The sequence below is a fragment of the Phalaenopsis equestris genome, unplaced genomic scaffold, assembly GCF_001263595.1.
Source record: "Phalaenopsis equestris unplaced genomic scaffold, ASM126359v1 Scaffold000202, whole genome shotgun sequence".
NCBI lineage: Eukaryota > Viridiplantae > Streptophyta > Magnoliopsida > Asparagales > Orchidaceae > Phalaenopsis > Phalaenopsis equestris.
Genome location: NW_018164644.1, coordinates 1,376,637 through 1,393,176, shown reverse-complemented (window position 1 = coordinate 1,393,176; position 16,540 = coordinate 1,376,637). Strand labels below are relative to the sequence as shown.

The 16,540-nt window shown below is 36.8% G+C and overlaps 1 protein-coding gene across 3 annotated transcripts; it reads left to right on the top strand.

The window, feature by feature from the left end:
* The first annotated feature begins 2,423 nt into the window (after positions 1-2,423).
* LOC110022800 (E3 ubiquitin-protein ligase SINAT2-like) lies at positions 2,424-16,364 on the top strand. 3 transcript variants are annotated; one of them, XM_020721911.1, is made up of 5 exons: positions 2,424-2,740; positions 2,870-2,975; positions 3,113-3,420; positions 13,794-14,180; positions 15,792-16,364. In XM_020721911.1, the coding sequence occupies exons 3-5, from the start codon at positions 3,208-3,210 to the stop codon at positions 16,110-16,112; spliced, it is 921 nt and encodes a 306-aa protein (XP_020577570.1). In that variant the 5' UTR covers positions 2,424-2,740; positions 2,870-2,975; positions 3,113-3,207; the 3' UTR covers positions 16,113-16,364. The 3 variants fall into 3 exon arrangements, with proteins under 3 accessions (XP_020577570.1, XP_020577572.1, XP_020577569.1); XM_020721913.1 differs by having other exon boundaries at positions 2,870-3,080; positions 3,156-3,420; XM_020721910.1 differs by lacking the exon at positions 2,870-2,975.
* Positions 16,365-16,540: the final 176 nt, after the last annotated feature.

Here is a 16,540-nt window from a genome sequence, read left to right as displayed (position 1 = left end):
TTTTTGGATTTTGGGTCATGGAGGGGTATTTTGGTAATTTGGTCATTTTTGGAAATTTTGACAAATTTGGATGTATCCAAGGTGTTTGAAATGGGTTTTGATCAATTTTGGGTATTTTGGCAAAATTTGGGAATATTAGCCAAATTTGGGTCCCAAGGGCAGTTAGGTAATTTGGAGGTGCCTAGGGGCAAAATACCAAGTTAAGCATTTCACATAGAATTGGATAGATATCCATTCTAAATGAACCAGGGATTAATATATTGTGAAGATATGGTGTATCCTAGTTCCAGGGTCAACCCCAAAGCCAAGTAATCCTATAGGGACTCTTCTTGAATTCTCTTATAATGATCTTACCTACTAAATGCTAGAGGTTAAGATCAATATGTGGAATTTCAAGCTGAGTAAAAAGAAGAGTTTGGAATTTCTAATGGTGGGGTACCTCTTCTAATTTTCTAAGACTAATCAATAGGAAAGTCCTATGGCTAGACCTAGGCTACTAAAGAAGTTTTCTAGACCTCAACCAAAAGTGGTCAACAACCACCTCTGATCGCTATTGGTTGCCTTCCGTTCCTTACAACAAGTTTTTCAGTGCACTAACGTTGTAAATCAAAAGACTTTGTATCATTTATCGCCTATGAAATAAGGACTCTCTGTAATCATCAACTTATATTGGAATTTTACAAGTTGGGCCAGACTCTGCGGTTTTTTTCATTTACTGGTTTTCCACGTAAGAGCTTCTGATGTCACTACTAATTTTCTCTCTTCTAAATGTATGTTGAACCATCGTACCACCTTAAAACGATAATATATTATTCTACTGTCGCGATTCTTCTAGCACACAGCAAGTCTATTATGTGTTGTTAACCATACCCATATTTCTAAATTAAAGATCACTAATTATGCACCAACACACGTAAATATATAACCTCAGTTTGTAATTTTCTACAAAAATCATTATCCTTGAGATTCCCTTAAGAGCTTGTCTCTAATTGAATATTATAGATTGTAATTAAGCAAAATAAATAAATAAATAACTCTCTAATTGAAAGTTTCTCTCACTTCATTTTCCTCTAGCCTTTTCGGGGTGAGTCATTGTAACATTGTCTAGATGTGCTCGAGAGACAATATTTGATCCAACATTTTCAAAGAGGAGGCAAGCATGAATATTATCAATGTCGATGAATTGATGATCAAATTAAGAAGCATTCTATCCAAACAACCATAATAATAATAATAACAAATTCATCGGCAACATATTGTTGTAAAATATTAAGATTTGCTTTGCTCAAATGATAAATTAAATAGGTAAGAGATTCCCTCAAGTAGATCCCATTACAAGTTCTTGTTTTGCTCTTTTTGAATTGTGAGCTCCTTCCAATAATAAGTTGAAAGTATAGATCAAGCTACTTCCCCTCATTTACCTAAAAACATATATATCTCAACTGACAAGAAATATTACAAATTAAAAGGTTTCAAATATTCCACATGCAAAGATTTTTAAAATATTGATACTTGGTTTGAAGAAAAATGAATGCATGCAAATTAAAATTTCAAAGAATTTCAAACTCACCTTATAAGCTATTTACGATGCATTCCAAATCCAAACGGTTTAGTAGAGTTTTAAATATACTGCAAGTCATGGCTATTATGTCACCGATAGGTGTTTGCCTCCACTACTCGTTGCTAATCATTACCCATTGTTGAACATTATTGGTCGCTCCCTCTGTCGGTGCCACTTGTTGTCGCTGACAACAATTGTTTGTAGACTATCGTCATTTCCACCACAACCACCACCACCCACAATTATCATCATTTCTGTTATCACTGTCATCCATTAAATATTCCTGCTCCTGTTGGTCACCACCTATTGCTACTGGCAGCCACCGACAAGCATGATACTGTTGGCCACCCAACCACCGAAAAACACGATACTGCTGACCAACCACTTGTGTCGTGTCAATCTGAGTCCATTATTGGAATTTACAATGAATTCTCTTTAATTCAAATAATGCACAAAAATAATAATATTTTGCATTTATTTTATACTCAATCAATCCTTTCTAAAACAATACAAATGCAGTACATTTATAATACATTCTTCATACTCGGCATTCATCTCTTTACCCCCCACGGAGCAAAATCAAAGGGTCTCTAAGAGATGAAAGGGTCCAAACCCTAGTCGCAGTCTACTTCGTCCAATTTTGGTCCATTCCTCAAATAGGATTCTAGATGATCTCAAATCGAACCCATTGCAAATTGAAGCACGATCCAAGTCAAAACCGAACTCAAAATATGTGCGACTCAATCCCAGATGAACTTGCTGAAGAAATTTCGATCCAGGGCAATGATTACGTGACAAATACGAACAAAATCGGGCGCCATGGTTGACGCCCTATAACGCTCGGACGGTTGGACCGAAGATCGTAAATTTTTTATCCTTCATAAAAAAAAAGGGTATAATTTGGAATAAAATAAGTCTTAAGGACGAAAATCGGTGGGGACATTACTGTGGATTGGGTTCTTACAGGTTCTGCCAATGGACGGTGGAACCAGACGGGAACGAGGAGATGATAGTAGTCCCTCAGTTGAAGATGCCCTAGTCCTCTTTATATCTACGCGCACTCCTTCCACGCCCCTTTACTACTCGTGTTTTATCTTTTCGCCGGTCACTTTCAAGGCCAATAATTCGTCTGATCCATTGATTTCTCGCTGCGAGTTGGACTTCTTGATCGGTCTTAAGGTATGCTATTTCTGTTTTTTTTTTTTCTGATTATATGAATGTTTTTGGAGGAGCGCTTGTGGGTTTCAGTGATGCAACCTTACTCTTCTTCGATTTGATTCTTTTTGAATTCTTGTAATTCAACAACAGAGAGACTTTGATGGCGTCAAACTCATAGTTATTTATCAAATTTGATCTCCCATACGTACACGTTTTCGTGGTTTTTTCGAGTCGTTGACTTCCCCTATACAAACTTGTAAGGCTTTATGAAGATTTCGTGTCTGTTATCCTTTCAATAATCGAGCGATTATTGAGTTCCTTACTTCCCCAAAAGATAGAAGAAGAAGTGCTTTGATGCAGGGTGAGTGATATTTGCTTTATTTTATGGATCAGGTGATAAATTCTTGAGGAAGAGTTGATTGAATCACTGTGGCAGGAATTGCTGGTCTAGGGCAAGACAACTTGGTATAAAGCAGTAATTTGTTTTGATGCTCCCTGCGAGCCGGATTTGCATGGAGAATCCTAAAGCAGAGGACTCTGATGAGGAGGCTCCTGGCGCTTTGAGTGAGTTTGGGAATGTTCATCTGGAGAAGCCATTATCAGCTCCTGGTGCCAAAAATGGCCCCTCCTCTACCAATAGTGTTCACGAATTACTTGAATGTCCGATATGCACTAATTCGATGTATCCTCCAATATACCAGGTTTTTCCCCATATTCTTCTCTTGAAAGCTTTGGTTACAGTTCTTCAATGTGATTTGTATTTGGATTTTGATTCGTAAGGCCTTTGTTTTGTTAACTTGTGCAAATTTGTCACAGCAAGCTGATATTTTTCTGCCATGAAATTAACAAAATTTCATTTTTGTTGTTTTTGAACTATTGGAAATTGTTGGTTAAACCTTTTTGTTACAAGGGGAAACCTGCAGATTGATTGATGTATTATGAACGATATATGAGTATAAGTAAATTATTTTATTCGCTATATTTCTGTGAAATAGTGCTTACAAACCTATATCATTCTTATTTTTTGGCAGGTTTAGGAATAGTATTTAGTAAAATTGAATTATATAAATTGATTTTTTTTATATATATTTATTAATCAAGGATGAATTGACTTTTTTTAGCTGATATGTTTGCTTGTCAAGGTTACTTATAGCTAACTCATATATTCTGTTATTAGTATGATATTTGGTAATCTGCTCAACAACTCATTATCTTTGATCTATACTATTGTTAAAATGGAACTTGGAATTCTACTAAAAAAATCAGTCTAGAAAGAAAAAATCATGGCCAATCATCTTTTTAAAATTGCTTCATATTCCGTAAAATTATATCCTTACCACTCATCCTTTTTTAATCTATATTACCATGAATTAAAATTGATGATAGACCTCAAATAAAACTCTAAACTATAAATTTTGTTTTACAATTTGTAATGGTGCAAAATTTATAGCCACTGCTCTTTATCCTTTGTTTTCTTATTGCTCTTAGATATGAACAGAGGGCAAGTTCTTTTATTATTTTTCCTTTTGAGTTTTCTGCTGGATATGCAGTAACGAACTCATTTCAGTGTTCCTTCTCAGATTGCTACAATTTTAGTTACATGCACTGTATATTTCCTTTCCAAATATTTTTTTTAACAAAATATTCCTGCATTTTAATTGACCTTTCAATGTTTTATTGTATTGTTGTTTCTTTTCTTCCGACTGGTAAACTTGAGATCCAATAACACTTTTATGTTAAAATGAAAAACTATTTTTGTAAAAAGATAACACTTTAATGATTTATAATTGTTGCGTGTTGGGAAATTCAAACCATCATAGTGATAATTTAACGTATTGGCGTTGCATGAAAATCCAACACATACACATATTAAAAAAAATAATGGAAGGAAACACTTGATTTTTTTTTTGTGGAAAAATTATATAAAAGGAAAAAACTATGGAGTCTAGCCCAGTCAAAGTAATCTACTAAAAAAATTAATAGTACGTAGGTCCACTCTTCATTGAATTACAATAACTGCTGTTGATGGTTTCAATATTGGTTATAAAAATTGTAATTGGACTACAAGAATTTTAGTTGGTGCTACAATAATCATAGTTGATTGGAACAATTGTTGGTGTCGTTCATCTGCGGTTTATTTCAAGAGTATGCTTTAGTTATTATCTCACTTTTCTCTTGTTCTTACCCTTCAAGTAAAGAATTGGGTTCTATTTATGGTTTTTTAGATGGTGTTTTCAGTAAATCTAATCAGAATGTCAAAATACTCTATTGGACAGCCCACATTGATTTTCTTGATCACATATAATTCTTTTAACATTTTAAGTATCTTAAGGCTTGTTGGCTTCCTCTCGATATGACTATAAGTAGATCAAGTTTAGAGATTGTTTAGTCTTTTAAATGATACAACAAAAAGTATGAAAACACTTCAAATGTTTGATTTGGCTTATTTGGACGCAGATTGGATCACTTTCAGCGCCATTGGACTCGCTTTGTCAAAACACTCAGTTTTATAAATTTATTGAAATCATAGAGCCCAGATGATCTTGAACTTGAATTTAGAATATTTTTTGCTCAAAATGTATCAAAATTTGTGTCTGATGATCAAGATTTTTGATGACACATCAATAGTAATGGAACCTAAACAAAGAAGCAACTAAAGTCAGCAAAGATATGCCAATACAAAGGTTGAAAGGAACATATGCTTCATATAGTGTTGTCAAAAGATGAAGAGAGTCATCAATACATGAAAGAACAGTCATGTTTTCATCGAAAATGTTTTCGAGATTAAGATTATTTCATTTTTTTTAAGCAGAATGAAAATTAATTCGATTAATTAATTCAGAGAAATTACTACTTTTTGTGTTCATCTATGTGTAGTAACACTGTAGGGGTAGATGACAACCTTATATGGCTGAATAGCCTTACAAGTGTGAATTTTTTTTCGGATAATGAGCCTCCAACACTTCGTTGTAACAATGGAAAGACCAATTTAGCATCCACTAATGCTTCTAATGAACTCTTATAGTTAATTCCTTATCTTCGTATGATTCGAAAGAACTTTGAAGCAAAATTAGAACATATGACGTTCTCATTCATGACATAGTTGATTGTTTGTTGCTATTATTTTCCTACTCAAATTAGATTATATTGCATCCTTTTTTTTTGCTAGTAATATTAAGTCATTAAAGTAAATTTGAATAGAGTCAGTACTTGTTTTTTTAATCTAATGTTATTTTTTAAGTTAAGCATTAATCTGTTCCCTGGCGTGCAAAATGATTCAAATTCTAAGGATATTTTTGTCTAACACTTCCATACATTAAGTATATTAAGGTTTAAGATTATACAAAGCTTTTTAGGTTCTTTTTAACCTCTCTTCTTTCATTAAAAATGTCGTATGAACTAATTTAACTTTGTCTCTAATTTGCAATTTGTTTGAAAAGAGAAATTTGCTCTTCGATTTGAGAATGCCTTGCTTTCTATAACTTAAAATTGAACTAATCTGTGAGGATAACTTGGGATAAATTTATACCCATTAGCATGCCCAGGAAAAACATAGGAAAAAAATAAAAGATCCTTTGCAATATCACAGTCTGGTGAATAAGAAATTTTAAGTTAGAGTAGCTACAGATCAGGCATGCGATTTTAAATTATAAAAAGCAAACTAAGAATTAGGATTTTACTTTATTGGACAATCAAACATTTTTGTTGACGGTAATATAAATGAAAGAATGTCCATTGGAAGCAACATATAAGCCCATATCAAGAGTTAAGGCTAGACCAATGTCTAGATTGAACCAAAATGGTTTATGAAGTTAAATTTTATATTTTCTTGTTAGGTTGTTTTATTCAAATTAGATTGACTCTATTCATATAGATAATCTTAGGTTCAAATCTGAGTTTTTTTTTTTGTTTGGATTTGATATAGTTTTGGATAGGCTTATTGAGGAATTATATAGAGTTAGATTAGATTCGATCTAAAATTACTTTTTTTTTCTATAAATAGAAGTTTATGGCCGGTAATGGATGATCATTGATGATTAAATGAGTTGAAATTTTAATAATTTTCTTTCACTCTCTCATTTTTTTTTTTTTGAGTCTATTCTTTTGCATCTGATTATTGCCTTTTTAATAAAATATTAGGGGTCTTTCTCATAGTAATCTATAAGAAGTAAATAGGTGAATGGTGATGATTTTTTTTTTTTTTTTGCTTGGGCCGATTTAATTTTAGTACAATATCAAACAACATTTCAATAGCAGCAAAGATGAAACATGATTGAATTGTCTTGCTTTTAACTTTGAGTGGAGTGTGATGACTTTTTAATAGCTAGTGTTGGATCCTAATTTGTCCTTTGTGAATACGTCTCGAGAGTTTGGGTCGGACGAAGGAGGGGAGAGAGTAGAATAAGTTTAAAATTGCCTGTAGAGAGAGTTGGGAAAAGACGTCCCTTTGTTCATATTTTTGCCTCCTATTTATAGGAGAGTATTTTGTACAATCATGGAAATGAGAGAACGGTTATAGAAACCGCTTTTAATACAATTGATACTCTTATTAATCGTATGGATTTTATACCCTGTCAAGTCTCTCGTCATGCCCTGTCGGTCGATTCTCGACCACGCAGTTGGCAATATGGCGGTAAGACGTCTTGGTTGTCCGGTTTTCGTCTGTCTTTCGGATGCTTTGATATCTGTACTGATAGTTATGGTGTATACATATTAGTTCCCCAAAATTTACAGCTCATTGAAAGTGACAACCACGATAAAAACAGAGAAATTATTAGTATGGTACTAAAATCAAGAAAGTCAATGTAATAATCAACTTCCTTCAGATTTTGTGCCCAGTATGCTTCTATAGATAGTCATAGGCTTGACATTGCATCTGTTGTCACCATTTTCCTGTGATCAGTCGATTTGAGTTATGACCGATGAGTTGAGGAAACTCCATGTCCACCCCAAGATTTTGATAAAAATGGGCTACAGGCCTTTGAATTCTATAAAAAAGATCAAGCTCAGGAAAGAAAGACAGTCAATGACTGAACCTGCGCCGGCTGATCAAATTGGCTCATTTGGGGACCTTGAGGGGCGGGTGTTGAAGGCCCCTTGTTGGGAGACCTTGATTCCCGAGTCGGGCATGGTTCGAGGAGGGCGAAAAGAGACCGGAGGGAGCAGAGATCAGTATCTCTTCCCAACCGCTGCTGTAGGAAGGCGAAGGCACCTCGCAGTACAAGAAGGGGGGAAGATGTCTGGAGACCATCTCCTCAAAGGATATATTCACGAGTATTTAAAAACTTTGTCTTAGCCGCCATCGTTCTTTTAATTGCTCCTTGACATTTTCTATGTGCAGATGAATTGGTCGATTCGGAGGTTCACCAGGACGGTGGGCAGTCGAAAGATGCTTCGGAGACCGTTGCTGCAGTGGCCGCTTTCCCGGCTGAACTCGCGGGAGTTTTGTTGGCAGTCATTTTGGGAGGATGCCAATCGTCTGCTCATTTGCCCGCTGTTGGTACTGGACAAGAGCGAATGGAGTATCGATCACCCTCCCTTCGAGCCGTGGGGCAACAGGCAGGAGGGACCGGCTTCTTATTGGCAAAGGCCGGTTCGTCGGCGGGATCGGCTGGAGGCTGGGTCACCGATCATGTGCAGGAAATCTCAGTTCCTCCTCATGGGCTCGGTCGTGGCGGCCCTGCAGGCGAAGGTTTTTGTTTTGTGGGATAACCTTGTCGAGGTGTTGCTCGAGCAAGGGGCACTTCAGGAGTCGGCTAACTGTCCAAATTCATCCACAAGACCGACCGAATGGAACAACTTAGGATAAAAGGGGCAATAGTCTTTCGAAGGTTGCTCAAAAAGGGTATGTCCTGCCTGAGGCCTTGAAATACCCGTTCATAAAGCATTTTATTTTTGTTCAGTAATAATGTTATTTGGAAATGAAAAGACATTTGAATAAATTTGAAAAGATTTTTAGTATGTTATTCATCATTGTGTGACACTTTGTTTTTCATGTTTGCCATATAAATAGGGCGTGAGACCATTGTTTCTCACTTTACGCGTTCTGTTTTTTGCATCCGAGCTTTTGATTTTTCCCCTTTCTTGTTTCGGCCTTTCGGCCGTCTTAGATGTTTTGTAATGGCCTTGAAGTATTCCTCCACTCTCTTCGGCGCTACTAAGGGTGCTAATCCTTTGTACTTGACAGCAAGGAGATATCTTATGCGAGACAGCATCACTCTTCGATAGTTGTCGAGGTCGGCGCTGGAGATGGACCTTCTGAGTGAGGATCTGGTCTTTTACCGGGACCAGTTCAAATACGGCCTCCAGTTGCCTCTGTGCAATGAGCTCCGGAGCATTTTCAACATGTATGGAGTTATTCCAGCGCAAGTAATGTCGAACTCCATATTTGCGATAATAAGGTTTGTTCTTTTCTGTTGGCGGGAGCATATTCCGTGGAATATCGATCTCTTTAAGTATTTTTTTCTCAAGTAAGGTCAACAAAGAGGGCTTCGTCGTGTTCACAGCTGGAAAGGAGTTTCACTTGATAGGAGTGGAGAATAAAATAAAGGATTAGATGAAGAAGTTCTTGGTTGATTCTTGTCTTAAAGCTTGGAGGATTAAGAACGAGCCGACAGGATGTTCTGTGTCCAAGTCGAGGTCTCTTCCGAAAAGCATGGAGGTTGTTAGGGAGATGTTGACCGAACGTCATCTGTCGGTCCCACAATATACTGTAGAGGTGACAGTCACTAGTGCGTTTGCAGGTGAGACGACGAAAGCGTCGTGGTGTGATTCAGACATCTTAGGTGTTCGAGCGAGGGAAGCAAAGGAAAAGGTGACTGCTAAGCACCAGAAGCAGAAACGTCAATTGGAGCCAGGTAATCTTGTAGGAGACGAGGATCCGCCCCCTTATAATGTGTCCGCGAAATACCTTACCTTTGTGTTTGCTCATAGTGTTGTTATTCAAGGCTAGTTACTGGCAGGGTCATTGCTATTACAAGAAAACATTCTTCTCATTTTGTTAATGCAGGGGAAAGTGAAGAAAGGGAGCCCGGTTCTGAAGGGACTCCGAACAGAGCCGCAATCAGATCTCCCTCTTCTTATGTCGCTGGCGTCGTTGCTCTGACGGATCCTCAGACCGGTGGTTCTTTCTTCTTTTCTTTGTCCGAGAGAGATAAGGCAATTCAGGCAACCCCCTTCCTTTTCGTGTAGTTCCTCGTTGGGGGAGTCGACTTCATCCCCTCGAGAGCGAGGTCACGCCTTCGCATGAGGAAATTGGGGTACATCGGCAGGGAAAGGAGCCGATGGAGGGACCACTCCTCACTCCTCCCATGAAAAGGAGGGGGTCTATATGGGAGCCCGTGCTCAAGTGTGCGAGAAGGTTATGGGAAGATGCCAGCAAGCGGTTTGGTATGTTGGATCGATCCTTCGATTGGTACCTGCAGACAGATGCCAATAGAGAACTGCCCTAGGCCCTGTTGAATCTGTTGTGGTCCAGACGGCTTGAGCGCGCTATGGGAGGTTTTGGTTGCCAAGAGCTTCTCCAGAGCATAGGTCTGTAGCAGCTAATGGCGGTGCAGAGCTCCCATTTTCTGGGGTGGCCTTGCTCGAGGTGGAACGGTCATTGGAGGAGGCTCAGAAAAAGGGAGTTTCGTTGAAGGAGGATCTAAGAAGAGCTCGTGACGATCAAGATCTTCTGAAGCTCAGGCTCGACGAGTCCGCGAGGGCCAACCAAGAATACCTTAGCACCATAGTGGCTCTAGAGAAGGAGAATGTTGAGATGAAAGAGAGGGTCGCCTCCAGCGAACAGTATGTGGATGGCCAACCGGAGTACTTAAAACTTGGGGTGGATTATGCCATTCAATAATTTGTTCGGCATGGCTTAGTCTTCCCTATGTATTTTGACCAGATGGAGTTTTTTGCTTTAACACGTGATGAACTGACAGAGAGCCCCGAGGAAGAGGACAGTTTTGGAAGCGAGGAAGAGTCGGCTACCCGATAAGACCTTCCTAAAATGAGGACTTGTCTTCTTCCTTTTTTTTGTCTGAGAAAATTGTTAACGTTATGCAAAAAAAAAAAAAGCTTGTAAAATTTTCTTTATATTAATGAAAAGAAATTTTTTGCCATTTTGTAATTGCTTTTGTCATTTTGGTTTGCAAAAATTTTTATTTTATCAGGGGCATCACCTTTAAAAAAACTCGCTTTCGGGCAGACCCATGGATTATAAGAAACCGATTTATTGACCGTAGCGCTTCGGTCAGTTAACTCTTATTTCTTTCGTGCGCTGCCAGCGTGCATCTTTTAAGTGGATATCAGTCCCGATTGATCTTTCATCTTGTCATTACCGATGATGACCAGGGTTTTCAGGTGACTTTCACTCCCCTTTTGTGGATCTTGTCACTAGCGGGGAGAGAATCATCCCTAGATGACCAACTGTATAGACTCCACGCCAGCTCGCGTTCGGAAGGTATCTTAAGTTTTCTGACTGATCGTCTACCTATTGGGGTGATTGATAAGTCGATCGATTTCTCTAGAATCGTTGGGTCTCGTGGCAATATTACGAGGTCGTATTTTTGGACCTCCAGGTGCTTTCACCGGATTTGACCGCTCTGGCGGGTCTTTATCCCTTTGTCACCCGTCAGACACGAATCTTGTTGTCGCCTGAGGGGGTGACCCCTTAGCACTTTTGAGGGATCTTGTGTCTCTTTCGCGGATCTCGTCGCTTGAGAGCAAGAGAGAACTCCTCGAGCTCCCCGACCCGTGGGTTCTTTCAGGGGCATTCGACCGGGGTGATGGTTCGGCTTTGTGATTGTCTTGCGATCTCTGACAGCTCGCATTTTGGCTATGTCCGCTATGAGTTTCCCGAGCTTGTCGGGCGAGGTTTGAGGCATGCCTAGTTGGGCTAAGTTCCCCAAGTATCAGGAACGGACCCACGGAGTTAATGTTTCTTCTGGTAAGGGATGTTTTAAAAACCTATTTGAATGTGACATCTCTTTCCTTTTTCGGGAAATCAACCTTCGAGAAGTCGCTTTCATATGCAAAGTTGTCATCATTAGGTGGGCCCTCTTCAAACCTTTTAGCGAGTGGGTACCATTAAATGTTGTCGATCTTACCTCCTATTTAAAGGGGGAGCAACTCTCCATCTTCTTTCCTTCTCATTATGTGCCCTGGCTTTGGAATAATTTAGTGGAAATGACTAACTTTCTGTTTGACCAGGAGTGGGGGGATGTTTCATCGACAACTATCGATGGGCCCCAGAGGGCCCACACCCCTTTAGTTTCTTTTTTCTTTGAGTCGCTTGTTGAACGGAGATATTTTCTCCGGGTCGAGTGTTGAACGTCGCCCAAGACTAGGTAGACGCCCGACAGGAGATCCTTCCCATGGATGGATGTAGTGGGCTTCGGGGAATGGTGGATGTGAGGCCACTTTTTCGGGAGGTCAATACATCCGTATAACCGTTGTCGTCTGATGCTCGGAGGTTTTTGGATCCCTGGACCCCAGTGGTCCAGGAGTAGTGCATGACACCTCCAGTAGCAATGGTTTCTCCTCACTTTGTCTCCAATTGTTCCTCATGACGTGTCAGTCGATTCTTGACCGCGCTGTTGATAGTAGGGTGGTAAGACGCCTTGGTTGTCCGAGCTTCATCTGGGTCGTTTGGATGCTTTGAGATTCGTGCTGACAATTATGGTCTATAGAAGTAGTGGATGCTTTAACTTTAATTTAAATATGTTAAGATTGTTTTATTTGTATGTTACAAACTTCATATAATAATTCTTTTGAGATTAATTGATCTCAAAGGGCATTGCCAAATAGTTATAAATCATATTACCAATAATCAACATTTAATTCATGTTATCACATAGCATGTTGGCATAACAACCAAAATTATTGTTTGTTTCAGAATATTTTTAATAAGTTATTTCAAATAATCACTTTGCACCCAATTTTAAAAGCATAATCCCCTTAATTTTTAGAGAGAAATATGAGCAACGTGCATTTATGAAGTGCATTTTTTTGTGATTTCATTAAATATATGATCGTTTTGAATATTAGCCATTGTTGTTATTAGTGATTTAATTTGATCTCCACATTCCATATTCTCTATTTGTTTGTCAATTTTCATTTTATTTTTAAAGGTTTGCTTGGAATTACTTTTTTTTCCCTTTTTTTTTACTTTTATTTTATTTTTTTTTATCTTTTTATTTGAAACAAAAAATGTTTGCCACGTTCAATTTAGACATTATTTTTTTTTAATATTTCTTAGAACATTTAAAAGTTATTTTAGCGATTTTAAATATATTTAATTTGTTTTTAGAAACAATAAATAAATAACACATTAAATAAATATGGTTTTAAAAACAAAAAAATAAAAATAAAGACAAAAACAAAATTGATCTCAAACAAGTCCTAAGCTTTTGTTGGAGCATCTCGGTGTTTGCACTCTTACATTATAAATCAAAAACATGATATCGTTCGAATTTTAGATAATAGAGTTTTGAATTGTTGAATACTACTAATCCTAATGATAACAAATGCTGGTGACATTGATTGCATATATTTTTTTTTCTTAACCTCGTGTTAGTAAAAGATGAAATCTATTTTTTTTGTGATGGGAGCTAGTGATGGTTTCATTAGATTCCTTCTGTTTCTTGTGTACATCTTTTCGCCAATGTGGATGACCATCAAATATAACGAAAACTATTTTATATTTCTTCTATTTTATTATCTTACTTTTTTTATTCCTAACCATTTATATTTTTGTTTATCAAAATTGTCACTCATTTTTTAACCAAGAGCATTAGCTCATGCGCTATTGCCTCCAACCTCATAATGTATGCGTGAATTCCCAAAAAGACAAAGTCTTTAGTATTTTGCAATCCCTGAGTGAAATTGTTGATTTGATTAAATGGTTATTTTTTTCCACTCCAAGCTTTCAACAGAGAAAAATGCCTCCTTTCCTTTATTTTTACTTTAACATTCATGTTGCTTAACTCTCTGTTGTTTTTTCATAGTTTTTTGTCAAGATTTTGAAGTTCCTCCTCCTATATGTCACAGATGATTAGAGATTTAATTCCCAAATTATATTGTGCTGCAGTGTCCAAATGGTCACACTCTTTGTTCGAACTGCAAGCTTAGAGTACATAACCAATGCCCTACTTGTCGCCTTGAACTCGGTAATATCCGATGTCTTGCCCTTGAAAAGGTGGCCGGGTCACTCGAGCTTCCTTGTAAAAACCAGGCAATGGGATGCTTAGGAATATTTCCATATTATGAAAAGTTAAAACACGAACAATCATGCAAATTCAGGCCTTATAATTGTCCATATGCGGGGTCCGAATGCGCCGTTACAGGTGACATTCATATGATTATCACACATTTGAGAAATGATCATAAAGTGGATATGCATGATGGTTGTACTTTTAACCATCGTTATGTCAAGGCCAACCCACATGAGGTTGAAAATGCGACTTGGATGCTCACGGTAAGATTGTTTGTTCATTATTATTATTATTTTAAGTAAAATTTCAAAATAGCCCCCTAACTTTTATATGGAATCATTTTAGTCCCAAAATATATGGCAGTATCAAATTAATCCTCAAATTGTCTTAATATGGGGTAGAAATAATCTCTAGAGAGGACTATTTTAGCACCATTTAAAAGAGTTTGAGAATCAAAATAACATTTTTTTTAGACTCTAGAACTAAAATAACATTTTTAAAATTTTACATATCACTTTTGAAAAACGCATTCATTACTGGAGTGCACTTTTTAGTATTTCACAATGATTTCAAAGTCAAATTGTGCTACCATCCTACCATTGTCTTAAATTTCTCATATCGTTTGAGTTATTATAGTGTAATGGAGATCAAAAGATTTTCTTTTGGTTCTGCATGATGCTTTTTGTAGTTCTATATGAATCCAAGTTCAAGTTCTTAAAGTACTTTGATGCCACATTTTGTATAACTTGGACTTTTTAGTGCACAGATTTATTTATGGTCATGCATGATGAAGCTTAGGTGAACAACACTGAAATATGGTATACTGGCCACTAAAATAACACGGAATTTAGGAACGTGGTTATTTAAGGTTAATAACATTAATGAAGGCAGGAAGAATAAAGGTACTTTTACATGTAGTGCAGAAGTTTTACTTATAAATGAATAATAAAATATAAAATACAGCTACATTGGGTTAGTATATTTAGAGTAGTGGTTAGTTGAACGTTTCTAAAATAATATTGTACTTTTGAGATAATTCTAAATATCTTTTAAAAAAATGCCTTTATTTGACTTTATACCAAACTTCCAAAAAAAATTAATGTCATATTTTTATATATTTTGCACCCTTAATACTTACAAACAAATTGTTTCCTAAATATCAAATATAAGAGTCACCAAAATATTTTTGTAGCATTAAGGATTGGATTTTGTAAATCAATTCCTCTTTAGAATGCAACCCAACTTAGTTTGTTGTTTGAAAGCTTTAGGACTCTAACCTAGTGGTCTTGGGTTTGAGGTCTTGCATATGTGATGTATGTGAGTTTTCAATTAAATTCACTCATAGGTCTTTTAAAAAAAACTCTTTATACCTTCTATGGATTGGAGAAATTCCAAAAAATAATAATAATAATAATAGAAGTTGACCATCATATTATTCAGATGAGATGGGGGTGTGGTCACCATGGTATCTTTACTAATGTAAAGAAATGATCTTTTTTTTCGCAAAATAATCATTAGGAGGTTGTTTGGGATCACTTTTATGTTTTATTTTCATTTTGTTTGGTGTATATTCTGATTTGAATTAAAACATGATTGTGATAGTTGTTTTTAAAGATATTCAAAACATCTCTTACGTGTTTTGAGTGTCTTTAAAAACAGTTGGATTTAGTTTGAAATAAAAAAATAAAAAAATATAAAGTTCATACCAACCAAATATATTTTTAAAAATAAAAACAAAAAAAATAAAAATAAAAGTGATGCCAACCAGGTTATAAGTATATTAACCATATTCTACCTTTTGGTCTATCTTAATCTACATTTTGCTTTCGTCCACTCCATTCTAAAGTCACACGCTTTGATTATTTTCATGGCAGGTCTTCAATTGCTTCGGCCAACACTTCTGTCTTCACTTCGAGGCATTTTTAATAGAGAAGGCTCCTGTTTACATGGCCTTTTTGAGATTCATGGGTGAAGATGATGAGGCCCAGAAGTTTAGCTACAGCTTGGAAGTGGGTGGTAATGGCCGCAAAATGTTGTGGCAAGGGGTGCCCAGGAGCATCAGGGATGGCCACAAGAAGGTCAGAATCAGTCAGGACGGTCTGATCATCCAGCGAAATTTGGCCCTGTTCTTCTCCGGCGGAAACCACCAGGAGTTGAAGCTTCGAATCACCGGCCGGATCTGGAAAGAAGAGTGATAACTTTTGTTCACCTAAATTGGAGGTAAGTAATTCTGGGCTCACAAAGCTTGATGTAATAATCTCTTTTGTGTGGAGTCTTCTGAAAAATTTGCTTCATCCTGTATGATTTGTGTTTAGCCTTTGTGATAAGTTCATGATGTCAATTAACAATGGGAAATGTCTGGTAATGGTTTCTGCTTCAATCCTCATCTCAATAACTGTTCCATCTTGGAAAAAAAGAAAAGCTGTTAGGAAATACGTTTTGCTTTAGCTGTTTTGTTTATATGGCATTGTTTGGTTGTTTTGATGGAAATATGTTTTTGAAAATCAGGACAATTGCCTGGTTTTCATTTCTTTCAGTTATAATTCCTTACGTTTTCATTGAGGGTTCATTTGGTAATTTGTAGATTTGCAAAATTTTGAAGCTTTGCTCTGGTTTGAAGATT

Bases quoted from the DNA above. Each gene is read 5' to 3' on its own strand.
- LOC110022800 (XM_020721910.1), top strand. From the start codon at position 3,208: ATGCTCCCTGCGAGCCGGATTTGCATGGAGAATCCTAAAGCAGAGGAC. The intron at 3,421-13,793 runs GTTTTTCCCCAT...ATTGTGCTGCAG, and splicing joins TGTATCCTCCAATATACCAG to TGTCCAAATGGTCACACTCT. The intron at 14,181-15,791 runs GTAAGATTGTTT...TTTTCATGGCAG, and splicing joins ATGCGACTTGGATGCTCACG to GTCTTCAATTGCTTCGGCCA.